Raw genomic sequence first — 22,197 nt, forward strand, 5'->3', positions numbered from 1 at the left:
TGATCCGCAAATTTACTATGCAGTATCCTTGACACTGATTTGTTGTAGAATCTTAGAAAATATTCTAAGCTCAAACCAAATGAATTATCTTGAACAGAATGACCGCCTCAGTGCCAACTGGCATGGATTTCAAGAACATTGATCGTGTGAAACCCAACTCTCACTTTTTCCACATGATGTTCTGAAAGGTTTGGATCGAGGCAGTAAGGTAGATGCAGTCTTTCTTAATTTGTGAAAAGAATGTGGTTTTGTACATCTATGCTTATTGTCAAAAGTAAGATCACTTGGGTCAGCAAGTGAAATTTGTGACTGGATTGAGCACTTTCTGGTAGGGAAGATGCAGCATGTTACGTCAAATGGAGAGTCGTCATCAGATGTAGAAGTGACTCAGGTGTGCCCCATAGAATGATCACGTAAGTTCAGTCATGGGTAAAGCAAGATGTCTACTTACGTTTATTGGTAGAAGACGGGGTAAGTCCAATCAGTCCACAGTTGCTTACAAATCCCTCATGCGGCCAGTTCTAGAATACTGCTGAAGTGTGTGGTACCTGTACCAAATAGATCTAACAGGGGATATTGAACACACATGGAAAAGGGTAGCACAAATGGTTATAGGTTTGTTTGACCTGTGAGAGAGTCTCACAGAGATACTTAAGGAACTGAACATAAACTATCGTGAGAAAGTCTGTTAACAGAGTTTCAAGAACCAGCTTTAAATCCTGACTCTAGGAATATATTACAACCCCGTACTTATCTCATAGGGATCGGGAGGAAAAGATTGGAATAACTACTACACACACAGAGGCATTCAAACAGTCATTCTTCCAGCGCTCCATATGTAAATGGAACGGGAAGAAACCCTAATAACTGGTGGAGTGGGACATACACTCTGCCATGCACCTGATGATGGTTTGCAGAGTAGAAATGTAGATGTAGACCTACATTAAATGTGTTCTATATCGGAAACCATTTAGAATAGGGCATATGTCCATATCAAAGTTTTTCTGCAAGTTTGTGTTAATATTATATCCCTGAATATGGCCCATTTTCCTGTGGCAGGCTGTATATGTCTTAAGTGTTTAGGAAGCCTCTTCCTATTTTTTATTCTTTGAGTATTAGTTAACATCGATTAGAGTGTGGCCACAGTTGTTACAGGCACTGTGTCCGCTCTGGGATAAGTAGTGATCTGAGCTGCAGTGGATACTGGGGGTGCAGAAGAGGAATGGGGTAGGTGGGGGGATGGTAGCAGGATAGTGCTGGGTGAAGATGCTGTAGTGCTACCTGTGGGAGCATGCTGGGATGTGGTGGTAGCAAGATGCTGGTTTGCTAGATACAACATCGATAGGCTTATGCCTGAGAGGTTGCTGCGCCCAGATAAAATTGAGTGAGAGTGTGAGTGTACCGTCATAATAATATCATTATCTGACAAGGGAGTTTGTCCAAACACTTACATTCAAAAGCCTACTTTTAAATGTGCTTGTTCACCGCTCAATGCATCCCTTATGGAGTGAGAATTATGTTACTGCATCCTGATTTTTCTGTTGTGTTATTTGGTCTGGAGTATAGTTTTATACGGAAGTGATATGGGGACAACAGTTAATGCAGACAAGTTGGTAAGCTCCTATGGGACCAAGAGTGCAGACTAGAAGACAGGAGAACGGAAACTATTGAAATGCTGTGTTAGAATAGGACACTGAAGAAAAATGTATTACTAATGAAGGGGTGCTGAAATAAATTGTTGAAAAGAGAAATTTGTAACGCATCTTGAGTAAAAGAAGGGGACAGTTGACAGGTGACATGTCTCCAGACTGAAGACCACAACAGCAGCACTATGTTACACCTGGATGCCTGCCATTCACAGACAGTGTGCTAAGCTGTACATATATGCCTTTATGGATGGACCAGAAGCTTTAACTTGTCGGTTATTTGGTCGATCAGGCAGCTGGTTGGTCAGTTATTTGATATGTGGAAAATTTATGCACACACACACACACACACACACACACACACACACACACACACACACACTCCAAAACATTTATACTTTGGAATATAGTATGTGATAATTGATGAAACATGTAAACTTACAGTGCTCTTTTGTTGCAGGTGTTGGTCATGTCATCGCAGGTGGTCCTCAACGTGTTGCAGCATGGCTACCTTGATGCCAAAAAGTTGCAAGTAATTGTTTTCGATGAGTGTCATCGGGCTGTGAACGATCAGCCTATGAAGAAGGTAACTTTTTACATCGTGCAGTACAGGTTTTCGTGGCCGGTGTTTACATCCTTCATAACATTGGGTCTCTGTGTACTGGACTGTGGTCTAACTAAGAAACATCACCTACTTGACTTCATATTTTAAGGAGGAAAAAGCATACTTGCAAGATAACAGCCCCGGCGATCTGCCCTGCTCGAGAATTTGAGTTGTGATTGTGCCACACAAAGGCCAAACTGATTAACTCCATTTTTTAAATCATTTTTCTACCTTTTGGTTACAAAAACCTCACAAACATGTATATTCCAGTGGCCAAAATATGTAACTCCATTAATTAATTCTTACTCCAGTGGGTGACAGTACTATCCTTGGCAACTGAGCATTTTGTTACAGCTTTCGGATGCATTTGAGTCTTCGTATGTAATCTAAGTATTCCATTTGCCTTCCTTAATAGTGATTTTACTTGATTGTCCCATTTCATATTGCTCTTATTTTTACCCCTAAATACTTACATGTAAAGCTAACAATGTCAAATGCATAATATGTACAAAACGTGGTTGTCATGATTTCAATAACATCAAAAGGTGTACGTATTTATGGCCAGAAACAGAAGATTCTCGGGGGCACAAGAAGAAGCTACATGCCTGAAAAAGCATATAACTAACAACACAAAAGACCACAACCGTATTCTGACGTACTCAGATTCATTAAAGGGTCAGAATTGAAACATAAAAGGCGTGTACAATTATGAAGCTCTACAAATCTCTGGAGGCAAAGCAGATATTACTGACTCAAAATGTGCTTTTTGTAATACAGCCAACTGGTTGCAACAAGATTTGACTTTAATCTGTGTTTGGCACTATGGGTGTCTTCATCGGAAAATTCAGACAGTAACATGTAGTAAGAGACGAGCAGACATACGAGTCTTATGATTTGCAGTTAGTCTTATGCCACCTCCAGTGCCTATTTCCTCTTACAATTCTTGACAGCGTATAGTGTGCTACACCGTGTAGCAGTAATTTTACTGACAATTACCAATTTTATGGAAGTTCCAATGTCTATAACTGTTTTATGGTTTAAATATTACCTACTTGTGTAGTCTGTTATGTAAGAGAGGCATGTTGCTTGTAAATCTGTTTATCTATATCTACACGTGATTGTTTGGATTTTCTCATGAAGACGCCCATAGTCAGAGTCAAAACCAGGTTAAACTAAACTCTCCTTGCAAGTGGTTGGCTGTATTATATTAATCATATTCTTGTATGGTTACCATCTCACAGCCGCATTTAAAATTATAAGATTTAAAAATATTTAATACATGGACACAGCTATCTGCCATATGACTCCGTCTTCAGTGTAATTGAATGTAAAGCGAGGAGGACACAAAACATCATCTTACCAGGAAACTGGAGTACATTTAAATTCATTGCTCTGTAGTAGGTGAAATGAAACATAACGATTTTTGTGTACAGAGACTATTAAGATGCCACAACAAACTTCAAGAAGATAACCGATGGCTTACCAGCAAATTGGTTTGATTTATGATTGGTTGGATTGGAGAGCTTACTGTCATATGCTGTACTGAACAAGACCACTTTTTGTGAAGATTTTCTATTCCTTATGGTGAATTTAACGAAATGTGCAGTAAGTCGCCAACCTGAATTTGTCAATGTAAACCGAGATACCCTATACTTGAGAATTCGTCCCATCGGCAACCAAAAGATGGCAGATCTCGTGTCCATCCTAAAGTATGTTCCTCCTGTGAACCACGACTACTACAAGCCGCTAATGACCACTCTTGGGGAACACAATGTTAAATTTCAGAAAAATGTGACATCATTTTTTTCTGATGATTAGCTACATTGGAAATTAAAGTGAAATAGAAAGTGAACTCTTTTAGTGACAGCGTGACTAATTCCTGCAAAAATGCTAAGTTTCGGTGATTATCTGCATTGTGTTTTCATCAGATTTGTACATAACAGAAAATTGGAATTACCCTAGTAGTGTTACGATAAATAGAAATTTGAGTTATGATTGAGTTGAATTTTCAATATCCATTTAACTTTGATCTCTGTTTCCTCAGTCTCTGTTGCAGTGGAATCAATCAGTTTGACACAATTCTGATATTATGCAGTTACGACCTTCTGAACACACAATTTTTAATGAACAAGGGCATCGGTTGCCACTCGCTCCGTCCCACTGCAGCCGCTTGACACCCGTGTGTGAAGTACTGTACAGTGGAGCGAGTAAGAGGTTTTTTAACTACTGTATTGACATTGGTAACGTGCTGTGTTCATTGTGTCAAAGTGCGCGGTTTCTAAGCGGTAGTTAATATGGAGATCTCTTTGCTCTGAGCTTTTTTATGTCGCAATTCGCGAATGCCGTGTCGGTGATTGAGTCTTTAAAGAAGTAGCGTAGTGCTATTTAATTATTAACATTGCTGTTTTGTGTTATTTCCTTTGCATTTTAAAGGTGGCACGGTTAAACTGAGGTACATTTTGCAAGAGATGCACTATTCTTCAATGTAATGCATGTGCTTAAATTGTAAATCGGAAATCATTAATTTCATTTCATAATAATTCTTTAGTTGCTTAGGTTTATTCATTTTCATTTTGAGGCTTATACAGGGTGGTCAGAAACAGTATGAAAAGCTTGTAAAGGTGATGCGGGTAGGTAGAGTTTAGAAAAAAAATTGATGTGTTACACTGTTTCTGAGTTAATTAGGATCGAAGTTAGCTAGTTAGTCCATTGTGCACACAAATCCGAGCAGCCTGCCAGAGACAGTGACGCCGAATGTGTACTTCATTCAGTTTCCTAAAACCGAACAAGAGAGCGATACAAAAATTGGTTGTCGGATGGTGGTAAGGTTCGAACCAAGCTCTATGTGGAGCAGTCTTGTATGCTGTCACCCGCACTGTGAGAACAACTCGTACTAATTCTATCTGCCATGCCGCTTGAATTTGCATACGCCATGGCCTGATTGGCCAACTGCTATGCTAATTATCTCTGAAATGGCACAACGTTGCAAATTTTTTTCCTAGGAATCATTCCTCTTCACAACCCATCCTACAGCAGCTATACAAGCATTTCAGACTGTTTGTGACACCGTTTATATAGCTACAGGATATTAGTACAAGACTGCTGTTAAAATAATATTGAAAGTGTATGTGCAAGTGGTTGGTGTAGGACATACTCAGAGTACATGTGAAACTTTCCGCCACCCACTACAAGGTTGTATCTGGCACGCTTGGATGACTGGTTTCTTTCCTGTTTACTGACACAACCATTCTCCCTGAATTGTCGGTACCAACACACAAAGCTCCATTTACATGACAGTTTTTTCCCTTATTCCTTCTGAATGCATATTGCACTCATATTATAGATAAACACATTATATATTCCAACACACACACACACACACACACACACACACACACACACACACACATTCTTCTCACACTTTGTTGCCATTATGCCAAAGCACTGCATTCATAAAGCCAACTGATGCGCACGATGCAAACTTGATGAGTCTACGGTTTTATTCATACATCAATAATATTTGTATGTGTAATACTTTGAAAAATACAGAACTTTGAAAACAAGTGAAACACCATAGATCATGTAAAACATAAATGTGAATTTAAAACTATCATCCTGCACACACATCTGCGATTACACATGACATTCGAATCCAGCCTGATTAAAAGTTTTCCACAGTTTTTCAAAATTGATAACGTTGAATGTTGGATGGTTTTTTTGGAAAACACCATAGGCAACTTCCTTCATCATCGTCCTGTGGGAATCTGTGTTCTGTCTCTGAAGGAATCGTATCAGTGAGATGTTCAACCCTCCTCCCACTGCCCCTTCTCTTTTTATTTTTTCTAGAAAGAGCACCCTCTGGAAGAGAGTACCACTCTTCATTATCATACATCAATTGAATCCTGAATATGTACCTTAATTTTTTGTATTGCAAATGCAGTGGCTCAGGAACTATAGATCTTACACTGCTTCCCAGATTTAACACATAATCATCATACAGAAAATGGAAGATGCAGTGTAGAAGGAGTGGTCATACAGTTTTGTCACCTTGACAAAATCCAAACTGCAACTGTGAAAAGGAGCAATGACAACAATAGTTCTTTACATGTTCATCATTCCATGCGGCACATGACGGATGACTTGGTGAAGACCTTGGTTGTAGAAGTCTGCATTTTGACTGTTCAAAAAAAATTTTTTTGACTTAATAAATCACTTCTTCTTCATTCTATACATTCCTTCCACACCCATTTCTTTAGCAAAGTTAAGATGACTGAGTCACAAACATAAACTTTCAGCTACAACCTTCACAAAGTGTTTCTTCTGTTACCCAAGGTTTCTTCACAGTCACTTTTCTTTTACCTATATTTGTCTGTCCACTTTCTGTGTTTGCCCTTTTTAGAACTGGCCACTATGATATTTAATCAACCTCTCCCAGGAGTCCATCTCTCTCCTCACCCCTACCACTCCCCGCACTCTTACCTTCTACATTCTTCCTAAAGTCCATAAACCTAACCACCCAGAATTCCCCATTGTGACCAGTTACTGTGCTTCCACTGAGAGAATCTCTGTTCTCATAGTAACCTACTTGCCGCTATTGAACACTGCCTTTCCCAATACCCGATTGATTCCAAACCAACCACCTCCTTCCTAGTCACCGTGGCCAACTATAACCTCACCCACATTTACTTATCTTTTGAAGGTATTACTGATAAACAAATCCGGAATTCAGCTATGGGCACTTGCATGGCACCACACTATGCCAACCTATTCATGAGCAATCTACAGGAATCCTTCCTAAAAACCCAGAATCCTAAACCTCTCACCTGGTTAAGATTCATTGATGACATCTTTGCTATCTGGTTCGAAGGTGAGGACATCCTATCCACATTCCTCCAAAACCTCAACAACTTCTCCCCCATATGCTTCACCTGGTCCTACTCGACCCAACAAGCCACTTTCCTATATGTTGACCTCCACCTCAAAGATGGCTACATCAGTACCTCTGTCCATATCAACCACCAGCAATACTTCAACTTCGATAGCTGCCACATGTTCCATACTAAGAAGTCCCTTCCGTATAGCCTAGCCACTCGTGGTCGTCGCATCTGCAGTGACGAGCAGTCCCTCTCGAAATATACTGAGGGTCTCACTGAAGCCTTCACTGACCATAATTATCCTCCCAAGCTTGTTCAAAAACAAATCTCCTATGCCTTATCTTTCCAGTCTTCTGCCACATTCCAAGCCCAGCGTTCTGCCACAGAGGTGCATTCCCCTCGTAAGTCAGTACCACCTAGGACTGGAGCAACTGAATTACATTCTCTGCCAGGGTTTTGAATACCTCTCTTCGTGGCCTGAAATGAGAGATGTTCTGCCCACTATCCATCCCACCCATCCCACAGTGGTATTCTGCCGTCCACCAAACCTACACAATATACTTGTCCATCCACAACCCCTGCTCCCAATCCCTTACCTCATGACTCGTACCCCTGTAATAGACCTAAATGCAAGACCTGTCCCATACATCCTCCTACCACCATCTACTCCAATCCGGTCACTAACATCACCTATCCCATCAAAGGCAGGGCTGCCTGTGAAACCAGTCATGTGATTTACAAGCTAAGCTGCAACCACTGTGCTGCATTCTATGTAAGCATGACAACCAACAAGCTCCCTGTCCACGTGAATGGCCACTGACAAACTTTGGCCAAAAAACAAGTGGACCACCCTGTTGCTGAACATGCTGCCACACATGATATCCTTCATTTCAATGACTGCTTCATAGCCTGTGCCACATGGATCCTTCCCACCAACACCAGCTCTTCTGAATTGTGCAATACATCCTACGTTCCCGTAACCCTCTTGGCATCAATCTTCATTGGTCACTTCCTCACCCATCCAGCCCCTTCCCTGTTCCCATTCCAACACTACACAGCCGTCATTCCACCACCACACCCTGTCTTTTCATTTCTCTCCTTTTCTGCTACTTGCTCCCCTCGCCCTCCCCACGTCTCCACTGCCCTCCGTCTAACCTGCTGCCCTTCGCTGTCTGCTACTCCCACCATACTATCCCTCCCTGTCCCCACCCCAGCCTCCTCCTTACCCCCACCCAGTCACCACTCCCATCATGCACTGGTGCTGCTGCTTACAGTTGGTTTCAGTTGCCTGAAACTGCAGTCATGTGTGTGAGCTGCATGAGCATGTGCGTGTGTGTGTGTGTGTGTGTGTGTGTGTGTGTGTGTGTGTGTGGGCGCGCGGCGCATGCGCTCGCACGTATGTGTGTCTATTGTAATGAAAGCCAGTGGCCGAAAGCTTTAATTGTGAGAGTATTTTTGTTGTGCCTATCTGCGACTCTGCATCTCCGCTATATGGTGAGCAGCAACTTTCCTTCTCATAATATTGTTACTATGATATTTCTAATCACATCTCAATAGCATCTCAACAGCAGGCCGTTCCAACACTATCCCATATAGTGCGGGCACCACCGAGAACCCATCAGCTAGCTTGTGGGCAGGTGCAGCTGGTATAGCCCACCAGGAGGCCGTGTTATATGCATCTTGTGCATGCACGAACCATTTGTCAACCATGCCGGCATGCACTTGGCCAGTGTAGAACTGTCACATAGGCTACTGCTCATGTGTCAGCTGTTTGCCCATCCCTATCCGCTGGGAGATGCGTGAGTTGAAACAGTCCAATCTACTGTCTGAGAGAACTTAAGATGCATCTCGTCATTCCTCAGTATGTGGGTATCCCACTTCTTTTTGTACTGTTTGTTCCACATGATTCGGTTAAACTTCAGTCTACTCTTCAACATTACTAAATTTGTGAACCTTGCGTATATCTGTTCCTGCATATGCCTTACAATTGACTATCTGATTTCGTAAGCTATGTCGGACTGTGTGTAGTCTAGCTGGAATCTTCCCAAGTGTCTGGGCCTTCTCCAAGTATACCAGTGACTCTTGTTATTTTTTAACATTGTAATCACAAACACAATCTGAAATGTTTTACAGAACTCAGTCTTTCTCCATTCTCACTCCAATTTCGAAGCACATATTCTCCCATAACTATGTTTTCTTCACATTCCTCTAATACTGTGTTCCAGTCTCCGATAATGATTACATTATAGTCCCTTTTTATGTACTGAAGTACCAGTTCAGTGTCCTCACATACTCTCTCTCTCTTTCTTCATCTTCTGATTGTTATGTCAGCATGTATACCTCAACTGTTGTTGTTCACATTGGCTTGCTGTCAATTCTGATGAGAAAAAAACATATTACTGAACTCTTTGTAGTAATTCACCAGATGTACTGTGGGTACACGTCATCTACCTTTAATGCAGTGGTTTCCATTGCCTTGTGTGTCCTCACACCATCAGTGATTGCTGATTCTTGCGCCCTTTAGGGGCAGTTTCCCACCTGGAGGTCAGTAAGTTACGGTAGAACTCATATGCTCCTCCACTCATTTAACAGGGTCATTGGTAAAACGAGTGTGACATCTTACGATGTAAGTCTTTGGCCGCCATTACTGGTAATTTTTATTCAAAATTTAAGCAGCGGATGGTGTCGAATATGGGACCCAGGTTATTTTGATTACTAGGAAGAGATTCTACCATTAGATCATGACTACAGGCACGCACCTGCAAACAAGCGGCAAATCAGTTATATAACTTTATTTTTTCAAAGTGATAATCAAATCTTTATAGCTACAAGATCCATTATAAGTGCCAGAGTTTAACATACCTTTGAAAGACTTGCGATCGAATAAGGCTTAAGGCTCAGATGAAATTCCTTCGGACTTGGTAAAATCATTGGGGAAGTGATGACCAAATGACTATTCACATTGTCTTCATTATATCCATTGTGGATGGCGAACTGCAACTCTGATTTAAATTGCCGATTTATGTGAGTGTAGTATGCAGCCAGTTACTTTCTTTAATTTTGATGCTATTTTATTTGCTGTACCACCAACCAGTTTTCAAGCCACTGTAGGCTAATCGTAAGGTTGTGTTACAGGAACATTGTTTCGTTGACCACTTACCGAGTCATGGTGGTTGCACTGCTTCCTGGTATCTGTGAAAATTCATTCTGATAATGTACATTTTACTAGTTGTATCATATACACAGTATTTAGCTGCACTTGGTTTCACACTCGTTCATAGTAAGTTGCGTAAGTGTAAAACCAAGTGCAACTAAATACTTACTGTGTGTATGTGTGCATAAGCTGCAAAATGTGTATTATCAGAATGAATTTAGTATGAATGTGATGAGGCATTGCAATCATCACAACGATAGCTTCTAGCAGCTGAAGGTCCAGATAATGTTCCTATAACACCTTCACCTGATGAGCCTGCAATAGCTAGAAAACTAGTCACTACTACAGAAGATAAATCATATCAAAGTTCAAAAGACCTGCTGGTTGCATATTACCAATGTGTATGGCCAATTTTATTCACATTGGTTTGTAGAATCTTCCAGATGTAGTTGAAAGTAGGTTGAAGCAGAATATTAGCTTAAAGAAGAAAGACAGGTTGGGAACAGACCAGAATAGGAAAAGAAGAATTCTGCTTATATACAGCAGTCATGGGAGGGGTGTGGGCCAGCAGCTTCAGGAGAAATTAGGTGCAGGGTACCAGGCCACAAGTTTTGTGAAACCAAGTGCTAGCCTTAGCCAGGTGACAGAAAACTTAGATCAGCCGTGCAGGGACTTTGAGAAGGAAGATCAGGTAATTATAGTTGGGGAGCAGGAAATCGCCTGGCTATGAATCCGAGATACAGTACTAGGAGTGACCTGGATAAAATGGAAGCAGAAACTGAGCACACAAATGTGGGGTTTGTGGAGGTCTTTCAGCACCATGATCGGCTCTGGGTAAGCACTGCTGTAAGGCGTGTTAACATTGAGCTGAACAGGATGGTCCGGACACCGGCAAAATCTCACAAGTGTTGTTCCATTAAATGCTATTGGTAGGTGGGGATACACTACACATGGCCTGCACCTGAATAGGATGGGGAAAAATAAGTTAGAGCCTCTCTATTAGCAGATACAGTAAGGCGGTCCACAGTCGCACAAGGGGTGATCCCTGTGGTTAAAGGGGTCCAGGCAGACGGATTTTTTAGGTTAAAGCCAAGGTCCAGACAGATGACAATCAAGATAAATAGAATAAAAGAAACTTAATGTACTGTAAATAGGGGTAATGTACTGTAAATAGGGGTAAAGCTAAGGGCAGTATCAACTTACTTCATCAAAGTATTAGGGGAATAAAAAATAGATGAGCTATTAGTGTGTTTAGATGATCTCAAAAATAAGAATGAGATTGATATACTCTGTCTGTCTGAACACCATGTAACCGTGTGTATGGGTAGTGTCAGTATAAGTGGGTATAATTTAGCGTCTCACACTTGTAGATCTAGGATGGATAAAGGAGGAGTTGCCATTTTCATAAAACAAGGGTATAAATGCAAAACTGTGGAAGTAAGCAAATTTTGTGTTGATCAGCACTTTGAGGTTTGTGCATGTGAACTTCAACTAGATAATGTAGTATTGATATTAGCAACAGTGTACAGGTCCCCATTAGGAGACTGGGAGCTATTCATAAAAAAGTTTGACTCCCTATTGTGCTGTCTGTCAGACAAAAAGAAGAAGTTATTAATCTGTGGTGATTTCAATGTAAACTTTCTAAATAATTCTGAGAGGAAAAGTGAACTAGAAGTGTTATTAACAACATATAACTTAGAATCAGTGATCAGTTTCCCTACACGTATAGCTCAAGACAGTAGCACGCTAATAGATAATGTATTTGTACAGAAAGAGGATGTAAAACAAACACATGCTTTTCCTGTGGTAAATGGATTGTCAAACCATGATTCACAACTGATTAACTAACAAAACCTAACAGGGTGTACAGTTCAGAAACCATTAAGTAAAAGTGTAAGGTCACTCAACTCGGTTTCTGTAGAGCATTTCAAAGAAAGCTTAAGAAATGTTAATTAGGGAGATGTATATAATGAGCCAAATGCTAAAGATAAATGCAACATATTCCTTGATAAATTTACATCCCTTTTTGAACATTGTTTCCCAAAGAAAATTACTAAACGTAACACCAAACACTTTTCAAGGAAATCTTGGATTACTACAGATATTAAATTGTCTTCAGAAAGAAAAAGAAGGCTTTAAAAATTACTGTAACGTACTGAGAAAAGTTGTAAGGAAATCAAGAAACGTGTATGTTAGAGAAGAAATTTACAATTCCAGCAATAAAATAAAATCAGTATGGAATGTTGTTAGAAGTGAGGCAGGAAAAGTAACCACTGGGGTGGGTAGTATTACTATTAAGGGGAATGAGACCATACTAACCAACAGTAGACAAGTAGGTAATATATTTAACAACCATTTCTTAAGTGTAGAAGAAAAAATTGGTGAGGGGGGGGGGAAAAAAAAAGGCAGTACATGGAAGAGTCTGTTTTGAAAAAATTTAGTCAGATTAAGTTTCACCTAACAACCTCTTGTGAAATAAGTAAAATTATTAAATCTTTGAAAAATAATGTTCTGTTGGAGTAGATGACATGTCTAATAAGGTATTAAAGCAATGTGGAGCAATTACAGCTGATGTTTTGAGTCACATATGTAATGCATCATTAACTCAAGGTATTTTCCCAGACTGGTTAAAATATGCCATTGTCAGGCCACGCTACAAAAAGGGGGCCACCACAGATGTCAATAATTATTGGCCAGTATCCTTACTTACAGCATTTTCAAAAATCTTCGTGAAAGTAATGTGCTCAAGGGTGCTCCATTAAGTTTCGGGAATGCAGCCGTATAAATTCTGCTTCTTCTTCTAATATTTCGGCTGTATACCTTTCAGCCATCTTCAGAGAGAGCCGTACGACTGACGCTCCAGCGCTCGCTCCATCCTTTTAAACTCGCGGACCGCGCCACTGTGCATGCGGCCACAGATAAACAAGGCGCCAGTGATGTTGATCGGCGGCAAAGACGTAACATATGCATGAGTTACGTCTGTGGCTGCGCATTCGATCCATGCTGGGATCGAATGCGCAGCCACAGACGTAACTCATGCATATGTTACGTCTTTGCCGCCGATCAACATCACTGGCGCCTTGTTTATCTGTGGCCGCATGCGCAGTGGCGCGGTCCGCGAGTTTAAAAGGATGGAGTGAGCGCTGGAGCGTCAGTCGTACGGCTCTCTCTGAAGATGGCTGAAAGGTATACAGCCGAAATATTAGAAGAAGAAGCAGAATTTATGCGGCTGCATTCCCGAAACTTAATGGAGCAGTCTTTGCGCCGCGAAAACCTGAAGATTCATACTCAAGAGTGGTTAGCCATCTCAACAGTAATGGGATACTTAGTAAATCACAGTTCGGATTTCAAAAATTCTGTTCCACTGAGACAGCAATATACAATTTCACTGTCCACATAACATAGTCTTTAACTAGTAAAATGTCACCAATAGGTTTCTTTTACTTGTCCAAAGCATTTAATTGTGAGAACAATGACATTATGTTACAGAAATTACAGTTCTATGGTATAAATGGAATATCATATGAGTGGTTTAAGTCACCTACAGAACAGGAACCAAAAACTTTCCTTATATGGGTCAAGTGATTGAAATAAGTTTACCACTTCATGTAACTGGGGTGAAATTACATTAGGTGTTCAACAGGATTCAATCATCGGTCCCCTTCTGTTCTTGATATATGTGAACGACCTTCCTTCTTATCTGAAACAGGAAGCTGAACTGACACTGTTTGCTGATGATACAAGCATCATTATTAATCCAGTAAAAGAAACTCCAATTGAAAGTGATACAAATAAGGTCTTTGGAAAAGTCATTAATTGGTGTTCTGCAAATGGTCTTTCTCTAAACTTTGAAAAAAACACAGTACATCCAGTTTTCTGCTGCAAAAAGTACAGTTCCTTCAATAAATATAACACATCAACAGAAATTAGAAGACAGGGTAGAGCATACTAAGCTTCTGGGTGTACACATAGATGAGAATCTTAAATGGAAAATTCATATTTTGGATCTTCTAAAGCGACTAGGTTCAGCAACTTTTACAATCAGAATAATTCTCAATTTTGAGGATATAGAAATTAGTAAGCTAACATACTTTGCATACGTTCACTCTCTGATGTCATACGGAATAATATTTTGGGGTAACTCAACATTTAGATACAAAATATTCACTGCTCAAAAGAAAGTGTTAGAATAATGTGTGGAGTTCATAGTCACACATCTTGTAGGCATCTTTTTAAAAGATTGGGAATTCGTACAACAGCCTCACAGTACATTTACTCCCTTATGAAATTTGTTCTCAACAATGTGGACCAGTTTAAAAACAACAGTGACATTCATGATTATAATACCAGAAAAAAGAAAGACTTACACTATCCTTTACTCAACCTATCTTTGGGGTAAAAATGCTGCTGTAAAAATTTTCGATAAATTACCAGATGAATTAAAATGTCTGAAAGACAGCAGTAATAGCTTCAAAAATAACTTGAAATCATATCTCCTTGACAGCTCCTTCTATACCATATATGAATTCTTGAATAGTAATAAATAAATCTATGAATATAGTATATTCATTTTGTGCTATTTAAGGGAATGGGGTAAATAATAGAAATATTAATCCTTAACTCTGTATTGTAACATATATATGTAGTTTCATATGTGCATTTCTTGTGCACTTGACACATTCCACATCATAACAGCTACTTTACTGTGTGATTGATCAATGGAACACATAACCAACTATCTGAGATTGGGGACATACTATCAAATTTTCAGAAATATCACCCATACAAGGTTGAAAAATGCTAGTTACATTTCATTCATTTTCTGCATTGTTATTTTATTTTGAATTTGCTTTATCTCAGAATTGTCCAGCATATTATTTAAAACAGTCTTGTTCATTTGTATACTTTCTCATCAGGTGATGGATGCCCTCATCACTAAAGAGGCCACACCTAGAGTACTCGGGCTGACGGGGACCCTGCTAAATTGCAACTGTAAGCCGTCAGAAGTACCTCGTTTGTTGAAGGAGCTGGAAACAACATTTAGAAGTAAAATTGCAACAATATTGAATTCGGAAGAAATTCAAAGGTAACTGCTCGTAAGTTCTGTGTGATTATCGACTTAATTTATTGGAGGAAGATTTCATTTGGGAAAACTAATAAATTATGGCACAGGAGGAGAAATGTTTAATACTGACAGTAGACATATATAAAAGTGGGACACCTTCCTAGCTTTAGGACTATTCAATCCTCCCTTCTCCACAGGATGAGAACAATTCATGTCTAGTGAGAATGAGGGTAGACCAAGGCTAAGGGGATGGTATCAGACAGTAGGTCACAGGTAAGTGCTGTATCGTATTCAGCCCAGAGGTGATGACAGCAGAGTGAGAAGCAAAGATAGATTAGGAGAGAGAGAAATCAATAGTTTAATCAAGAATTAAGACAGAAACCATATGGAGAGCTTCTTGGACATCTATTCAGCTTTCTCAGATAGCACTGCATACTGCCTCACAAAGAAAGTGAAAACCCAAAAAGGAAGAGGAAATGAAATGTAGGTAGGTAGAGAATATGTGATGTTATCTCAGCGATTAAAAAAAATCTGGTGAAATTTACAAAGAATTGGCAGTATGAGCCCTCTCATCAGTATGTCGTTGCGCCCACTCTGGCCTGGATGTGTTCATTGATTTGCTGTGGAAGGGTGTCGTGAAGCTGAGGCAAACTGGCCCACAGCTATTGTAACTGGTCCTTCATATTCTGGATACTGGCGCTGTCACAGATGTGATACCTTAGCTCAACCTGCACACGTTTTACTGGTGACAGACCTGGGGATCTCGCTGGCTGTGGAAGTACCTCAGCATCGTGAAGACAGTTCACAGAGACACGTGCATTTCACAGATGACTATTGTTCTGTTGAAAAATGGCACAACGATACCTGTCAGACAAGAGGTAACACATGAAGAGAGTAGGCTGTCCCTGACGTATCGTTCTTCCATCGAGGTTCCATCAGTCACTATGAGCCACGAGCGATGGCTCTCCGAACTGTAGTACCAGGAGTAACGCCGCTGTGCCTCACCAAAATGTTGTAAGAATCAGACGTTTCTCTGGCTTGCCTCCACACTCACAGATGGTGGTCCTCCAGGGTAATGCAGAACTGCAATTCATCGCGAAACACAAAATGACACGACACAGTCGATTCCATTTGTGAGCAATCCATACTTAACGATTGTAATGCCACTGCAGATGGAGCCATTTGTGTTGTGGAGGTAACAGTAGCCTACACACAGGATGATAATTCCTCAGTCAGATTGCTGTGCAAGTCTGCAGCCATTGGAGCAGGATGATACAGACTGTTGGAGGGGATCCGTTACTCATTCTGGGATGGCAGGCACGGATTTGGAGGGATTACAATGTGCTCGGTGCACAGTATGGCGATCAAATGTAATCGACGGGAGCCTCGACTGTGATGTGCCTATCCTCACGTTCCCGTGCAGTACAACGATGGGTCACTATCACATCCAACTGCTCCACAAATCCGGATATTGGACAGTTTGACCATCCAGCTGAATGGAGACCCACAATTGAGACTCTTTGACTGTGTCCTCCAGTTATTTATTTAATCATATGGCTAGGGCCCCCTGCCGGGCAAGCTGTTCGCTGGGTGCCGGTCTTTCAATTTGATGCCACGTCCGTGACCTGCAGTCGATGAGGATGATAAGATGATGATGATGATGATGATGATGATGATGACATCACAACACCCAGTCCCTGGGTGGAGAAAATTCCCTGACCCAGCCGGGAATCGAACCCAGGCGCAGAGGATTGACAATCCGCCATGCTGACCATTCAGCTACCGGGAGTGGACTGTCCTCCAGTAATCACTCGAGATGAAGCTGTTTGTGCCCGTTATATACCCCTTACATATCAGGCCTGATAACAACACTGAACTTCACCAACACTAATGCTTTCTGGTGGCTATTCTACCTTTAGCAGAGAATTGTAACTTCAATCATACTTACCCACCTATGGTGTACACGTGCACAAAGCTACATCGACATCTGACACTACCCTTTAGGTGTTTTACTTCTTTTGTCATGTATTGTAGATAACAGTGTCATGTGAAAAAAGTCGTCAGTTAATCTAGTTGAGCCATGCAATAATTCAGACTCTATCGTGATCAGTCACTGGTAGGTAACATAGTAATGGAGAAATAAGTAAATGCAAGTATTTACTAATAAAAGGTATTATATTTTGAGCAGTACTACTAAATGTCTGTCTCATTGTAAAAAAACTGATACCATTATATACAACATAGTTAATTGTAAAACATATAATTAGTAGACATTGACTTCATCAACTTAATTTTATTCTTTAAAACTTTTTTTATTTTTGCAAAACTTTTTTTGAAAACAATATTAGCAGTTATAATGTGATCATCAGCTACTTTTTGGATTCTGCGTCTTTAGCAGAAACATAAATATCACGGAATGCGCATAAAAACAGGTTGTGGTAAATACAATCCTGCCCTTTGAAGTGTCTGACCTTGCGCTTTATTAATTGTCGTAACAAAGGCTACCTTCTCCGCAGGGGGCTCACCACTCTTTGCCGGGTTCGTGCTTGGCTACCATGGGGTCCCAGCCTTTGCAGCATTTTTCCCATCCCATGCTGCAAGTCTATCTTCTTGCTATTCTTTTTCCCCTCACCTGCGGTGTTATTGGGAATATTCTGCATTATCTGTCACTGATGTAAGAACAGTCTCACCTTTGTTTTTCACTCTCTTTTCCTTTCTTTGTTTCCCTTCTCCTCTCTTTCCTCTGCTTTGGTGTTTGAGGTCCCTTTTTTCCTTCTTCCTCCCTGTGTGCTCCTGAAGGCCAGCCCACACGTCTGACGCATAACAGGTGACTGGGTACCACGTAATTCCCAGCCCAGTGTCGACAGGTAGGGTTCGCATGTACCCCCTGGTATAGGCCAGGCACTGGGAGGGGTGATTGCCTGAGTTGCGACCTTCCCAAATTGCCGATTGGTCCCTGTGAACAATCACCTAAGGCGGGTGCGCCCCCTTGTGAAGGGAGACCCCAGTTGGGAGGAGTGTGCCGTCGGAGAGGCTGGCAATCGTGGGGGATTTTCTCGCAATGAGTCAATCATCTTCACAATCAACGTGTACGAAACGTAAACGTAATGAGGCTAATGATTCAAAATACCCTTCCCTCTATGCACCACGGATCCTTGTGGTCTGATGTACTGAAGTCGGTCAGTCCTTTGCCGCGGTAAATCCGATTATTACTCAGAAAGGTGGTGATGCAATTGCCGGCCCTGTGAAATCTTGCTCTCATTTACGGATTGGCACTTTGCTTTTGGAGACTTCTTCTGATTCTCAAGCACAACAGCTGCTTGCTGCCTCACTTCTCCATGGTTACCCTGAGGCCCATAGAACTTACAGCTACTTTTATCATCACAGCATCCCTTTGTACTCTGCCTTCAGGACACCAAATTACACCCTTATGACTGCTTTGAGCTTTCACATTTCTTACTGGTTCATTTTGACCTTCCCCCTGACGTCGGCATTCCATCTCATGAGGGAGTTCTGCTGCTCATACGGGATGACATTCGTAGTCAACTCATCTCCCTGACTACCCGTTTTAAAACTGTTGTAGTTTGCCTTTTCCTTCCCCACCTGACTTTCTCCCTCTTTACCGTTTATGTCGCTCCATCATTTGAGGTCACCAGGGCAGACTTCCTTCAGCTCGTTGGGCAGCTTCCTGCCCCATTTTTGCTACTCGGTGACTTTAATGCGCATCATCCCCTTTAGGGTTCTCCCAGGACCTGTCAGAGAGGTGCCATCTTGGCTGACCTCCTTAACCAACTTAACCTTATTCGCCTTAACACTGGAGCATCCACTTTCCTTTCCGACTCCTCGCACACCTATTTTCACTTGGACCTATCCTTCTGCACTGTTCAGTTTGCCCCTCGTCTTGAATGGTCCGTTCTTTCTGACACCTATTCGAGTGACCATTTCCCGTGTGCTACCCATTTGCTTACTCCTACCTCATCTGCGTGCACATCCAAATGGCAGCTTACTATGGCTGACTGGCAACCTTCGAAGACCAAGATTTCCCCAGTTGTGATGACCAGGTGGAATATCTCACCAACATTATCCTTACTGCCACAGAACTCTCCATTCCTTGCCTTTCTTCTTTACCACGTCGTGTCCCAGTCCCTTGGTGGACTGAAGCATGTCGCGACGCAATAAACACACGGACATGTGCTCTCTGCATTTTTAAGCACCCTTAAAAGTTGGTCGACAATGCTTAGCGCATCTTTGGGAACCATTGAAATCTCACCCTAAATGATATCAGAGTCCCAGAGAAGTTGTGCATCCTCAGTCTGATGCGAAACGATGAGACAGATGTGTTAAAGATGGGTACAGGTAGTTTCAAAATCGAGTGTGATGTATGGTAAAAGAACATGAACTGTGGAGAGTTGGTGCAGGAAATTGTTGGTACCTTTTATATAGGAGGGGCAAGTTGCGGGTAATAGGTTGGTTCAGGGTTGAACCCTGCCTTACTCAGTTCACTCCTTCATCCAGTTGTAATCCACCCCCACTGCTCCCAAATCACTCCCAGTTAAGATTCCAGAAAACCTTGATCTCAAACCTTGTGCCACCATCATTCCCAAAATCCCTCAACATACAGGCTAAACTCATATCCTCAGAAAGGACTACAATCCACCATCTAAAAACTGATCCTGGCATTATAATCCTACTTGCTGATAAAGGCTCCACCACTTGTTTTGAACTGCAAGTATTACCTGGCAGAAAGACTCCACCTGCTGTCAGATTCATTCATCTACAAACAATGCCGCAGTGACCACATTCCAGAAATCCTGCAGGATCTCCAGTCTATTCCAGATCCTTAGGTCCAGCCCAGATCCTCTCCTGGAGTCTCTCTCTCTCTCTCTCTCTCTCTCTCTCTCTCTCTCTCTCTCTCTCCCCCTCTCTCCTCACCACTACCAGTCCCCAACACTCCTGCCTTCTACATACTTCCTAAAGTCTAGAAACCCAACCGGCCAGGATGCCTCTTTGTGGCCAGTTACTGTGCCCTGTCAGAGGATCTAAGCTCTCATAGACCAACACCTTCAGCCTATTACCTGCAGCCTACTTTTCTATATAAAATATGCCAACCATTTTCTCCATCAACTCCCCACAGTTCATGTTCACTTACCACAGGGTGCCCTGCTTGTCACTATTGATGCCACCTCCTTTTACGCTAACATTTGTACTGCCCATGGCCATACCGCTATTGAATACTACCTTTTCATTGCTTGACGTGTTCCAAACCTCCAACTTCTTTCCTAGTTGCCATGACCAGCTGTATCCTCACCCAAAGTTACTTCTCCTTTGAAGGCATTACCTACAAACAAATCCAGGGTTTGGCTATGGGCACCAACATTGCACCATCCTGTGCCAACCCATTCATGGGCCGTCTAGAGGAGTCCTTTCTAACCGCCCAGAATCTCATGCCTTTCACCTGGTTCAGATTGATTGATGACGTCTTCTTGATGTGGATCGAGGATGAGGACACCCTATCTACATTCCTTCAGAACCTCAACACCTTCTCCCCATTCGCTTCACCTGGTCCTCCTCAACCCAGCAAGCCATCTTCCTTGATGTCGACCTCCACCTCAGAGATGGCTACATCAGTACCGCTGCCCACATAAAACCTACCAACCACCAGCAATAATTCCACTTCAACAGCTGCCACCCATTCCATACCAAGAAGTATCTTCCATACAGCCTAGTCACAGGTCCCTCTAGCAGTATGCCAACAAAGACCATAATTACCGTCCCAACCGTGTACAAAAACAGACCTCCCATACCTTATCTCTCCAGCCACAACTACCTCCCAAAGTACCACTGTCTGGCCACAGAGGACCATTCTCTTCATAGCTCAGTACCACCAAGTACGGGAGCAATTGAATCGCATTCACCACCGGGGTTTCGACTACCTCTCATTGTGCCCTGAAATGAGGAATGTCCTACTCACTATCCTTTCCACCCCTTCCTCAGTGGTATTTCGCCGCCCGCCGAACCTACGCAATATCCTTGTCCGTCCCTACACAACCCCTGCTCCCGAGCTGTTGCCTCGTGGCTCATATCCCTGTAATAGTCCTAGAAGCAAGACCTGTCCCTTACATCCTACCACCACCACCACCACCACCACCACCACCACCACTACTACCCAGTCCAGTCCAGTCACAAACATAACCTATCACATCAAAGGCAGAGCTACCTGTGAAACCATTCATGTGACCTACAAGTTAAGCTGCAACCATTGTCCTGCATTCTACATAGGCATGACAGACAACAAGCTGTCTGTCTGCTTGAATGGCCATTGACAAAATGCGTCAAGGAACAGCTGGATCACCCAGTTACTCAGCATACTACCCAACATGACATTCTTCATTTCAATTACTGCTTCTAAGCCTGTGACATATGGATCCATCCCACCAACACCAGCTCTTCTGAATTGTGTGGGAACAAACTCTCCCTGCAGTATATCACATGTTTCCATAACCCTCCTTGCCTAAAACTTGTCATTGCCCTTTACCCACCTATCCCCTTCCCTGTTCCCATTCCAGCAGCCCTCAGCTCTCTACTCTATCAATGCCTCCACAGTCCTTATACTTCTCTCCCTTTCTGCCCCCCCACCCCTCCCTCCCCCTCCCGCCCACTATCTAACATCCCGACTGCACGTAGCTGCCGTACCCTCTCACCACCTTGTCCCTGTATGTTCCCACAAACAGCATTTTACTGTACTCCAGCCTTACACTGCTATCCCAACCCCTCCCTGCCCCAGCCTTCTCGTTACCCCCACTACCCAGATTACTTCGCCAATCAAGCACTGCTACTCACAGTTTAGCCTCTTG

At 42.1% G+C, this 22,197-nt stretch overlaps 1 protein-coding gene across 2 annotated transcripts in view; it reads left to right on the forward strand.

The window, feature by feature from the left end:
- LOC126424857 (endoribonuclease Dicer-like) overlaps positions 1-22,197 on the forward strand; it is a 308,787-nt gene that overhangs the window by 92,674 nt on the left and 193,916 nt on the right. For both annotated transcript variants that reach the window (XM_050087670.1, XM_050087671.1), the window contains exons 4-5: positions 2,107-2,232; positions 15,195-15,364. In XM_050087670.1, coding sequence (XP_049943627.1) covers positions 2,107-2,232; positions 15,195-15,364 — 296 coding nt within the window. The remainder of the gene's footprint in view (positions 1-2,106; positions 2,233-15,194; positions 15,365-22,197) is intronic.

This window comes from Schistocerca serialis, chromosome 10 (genome assembly GCF_023864345.2).
Source record: "Schistocerca serialis cubense isolate TAMUIC-IGC-003099 chromosome 10, iqSchSeri2.2, whole genome shotgun sequence".
NCBI classification, from domain to species: Eukaryota; Metazoa; Arthropoda; class Insecta; order Orthoptera; family Acrididae; genus Schistocerca; species Schistocerca serialis.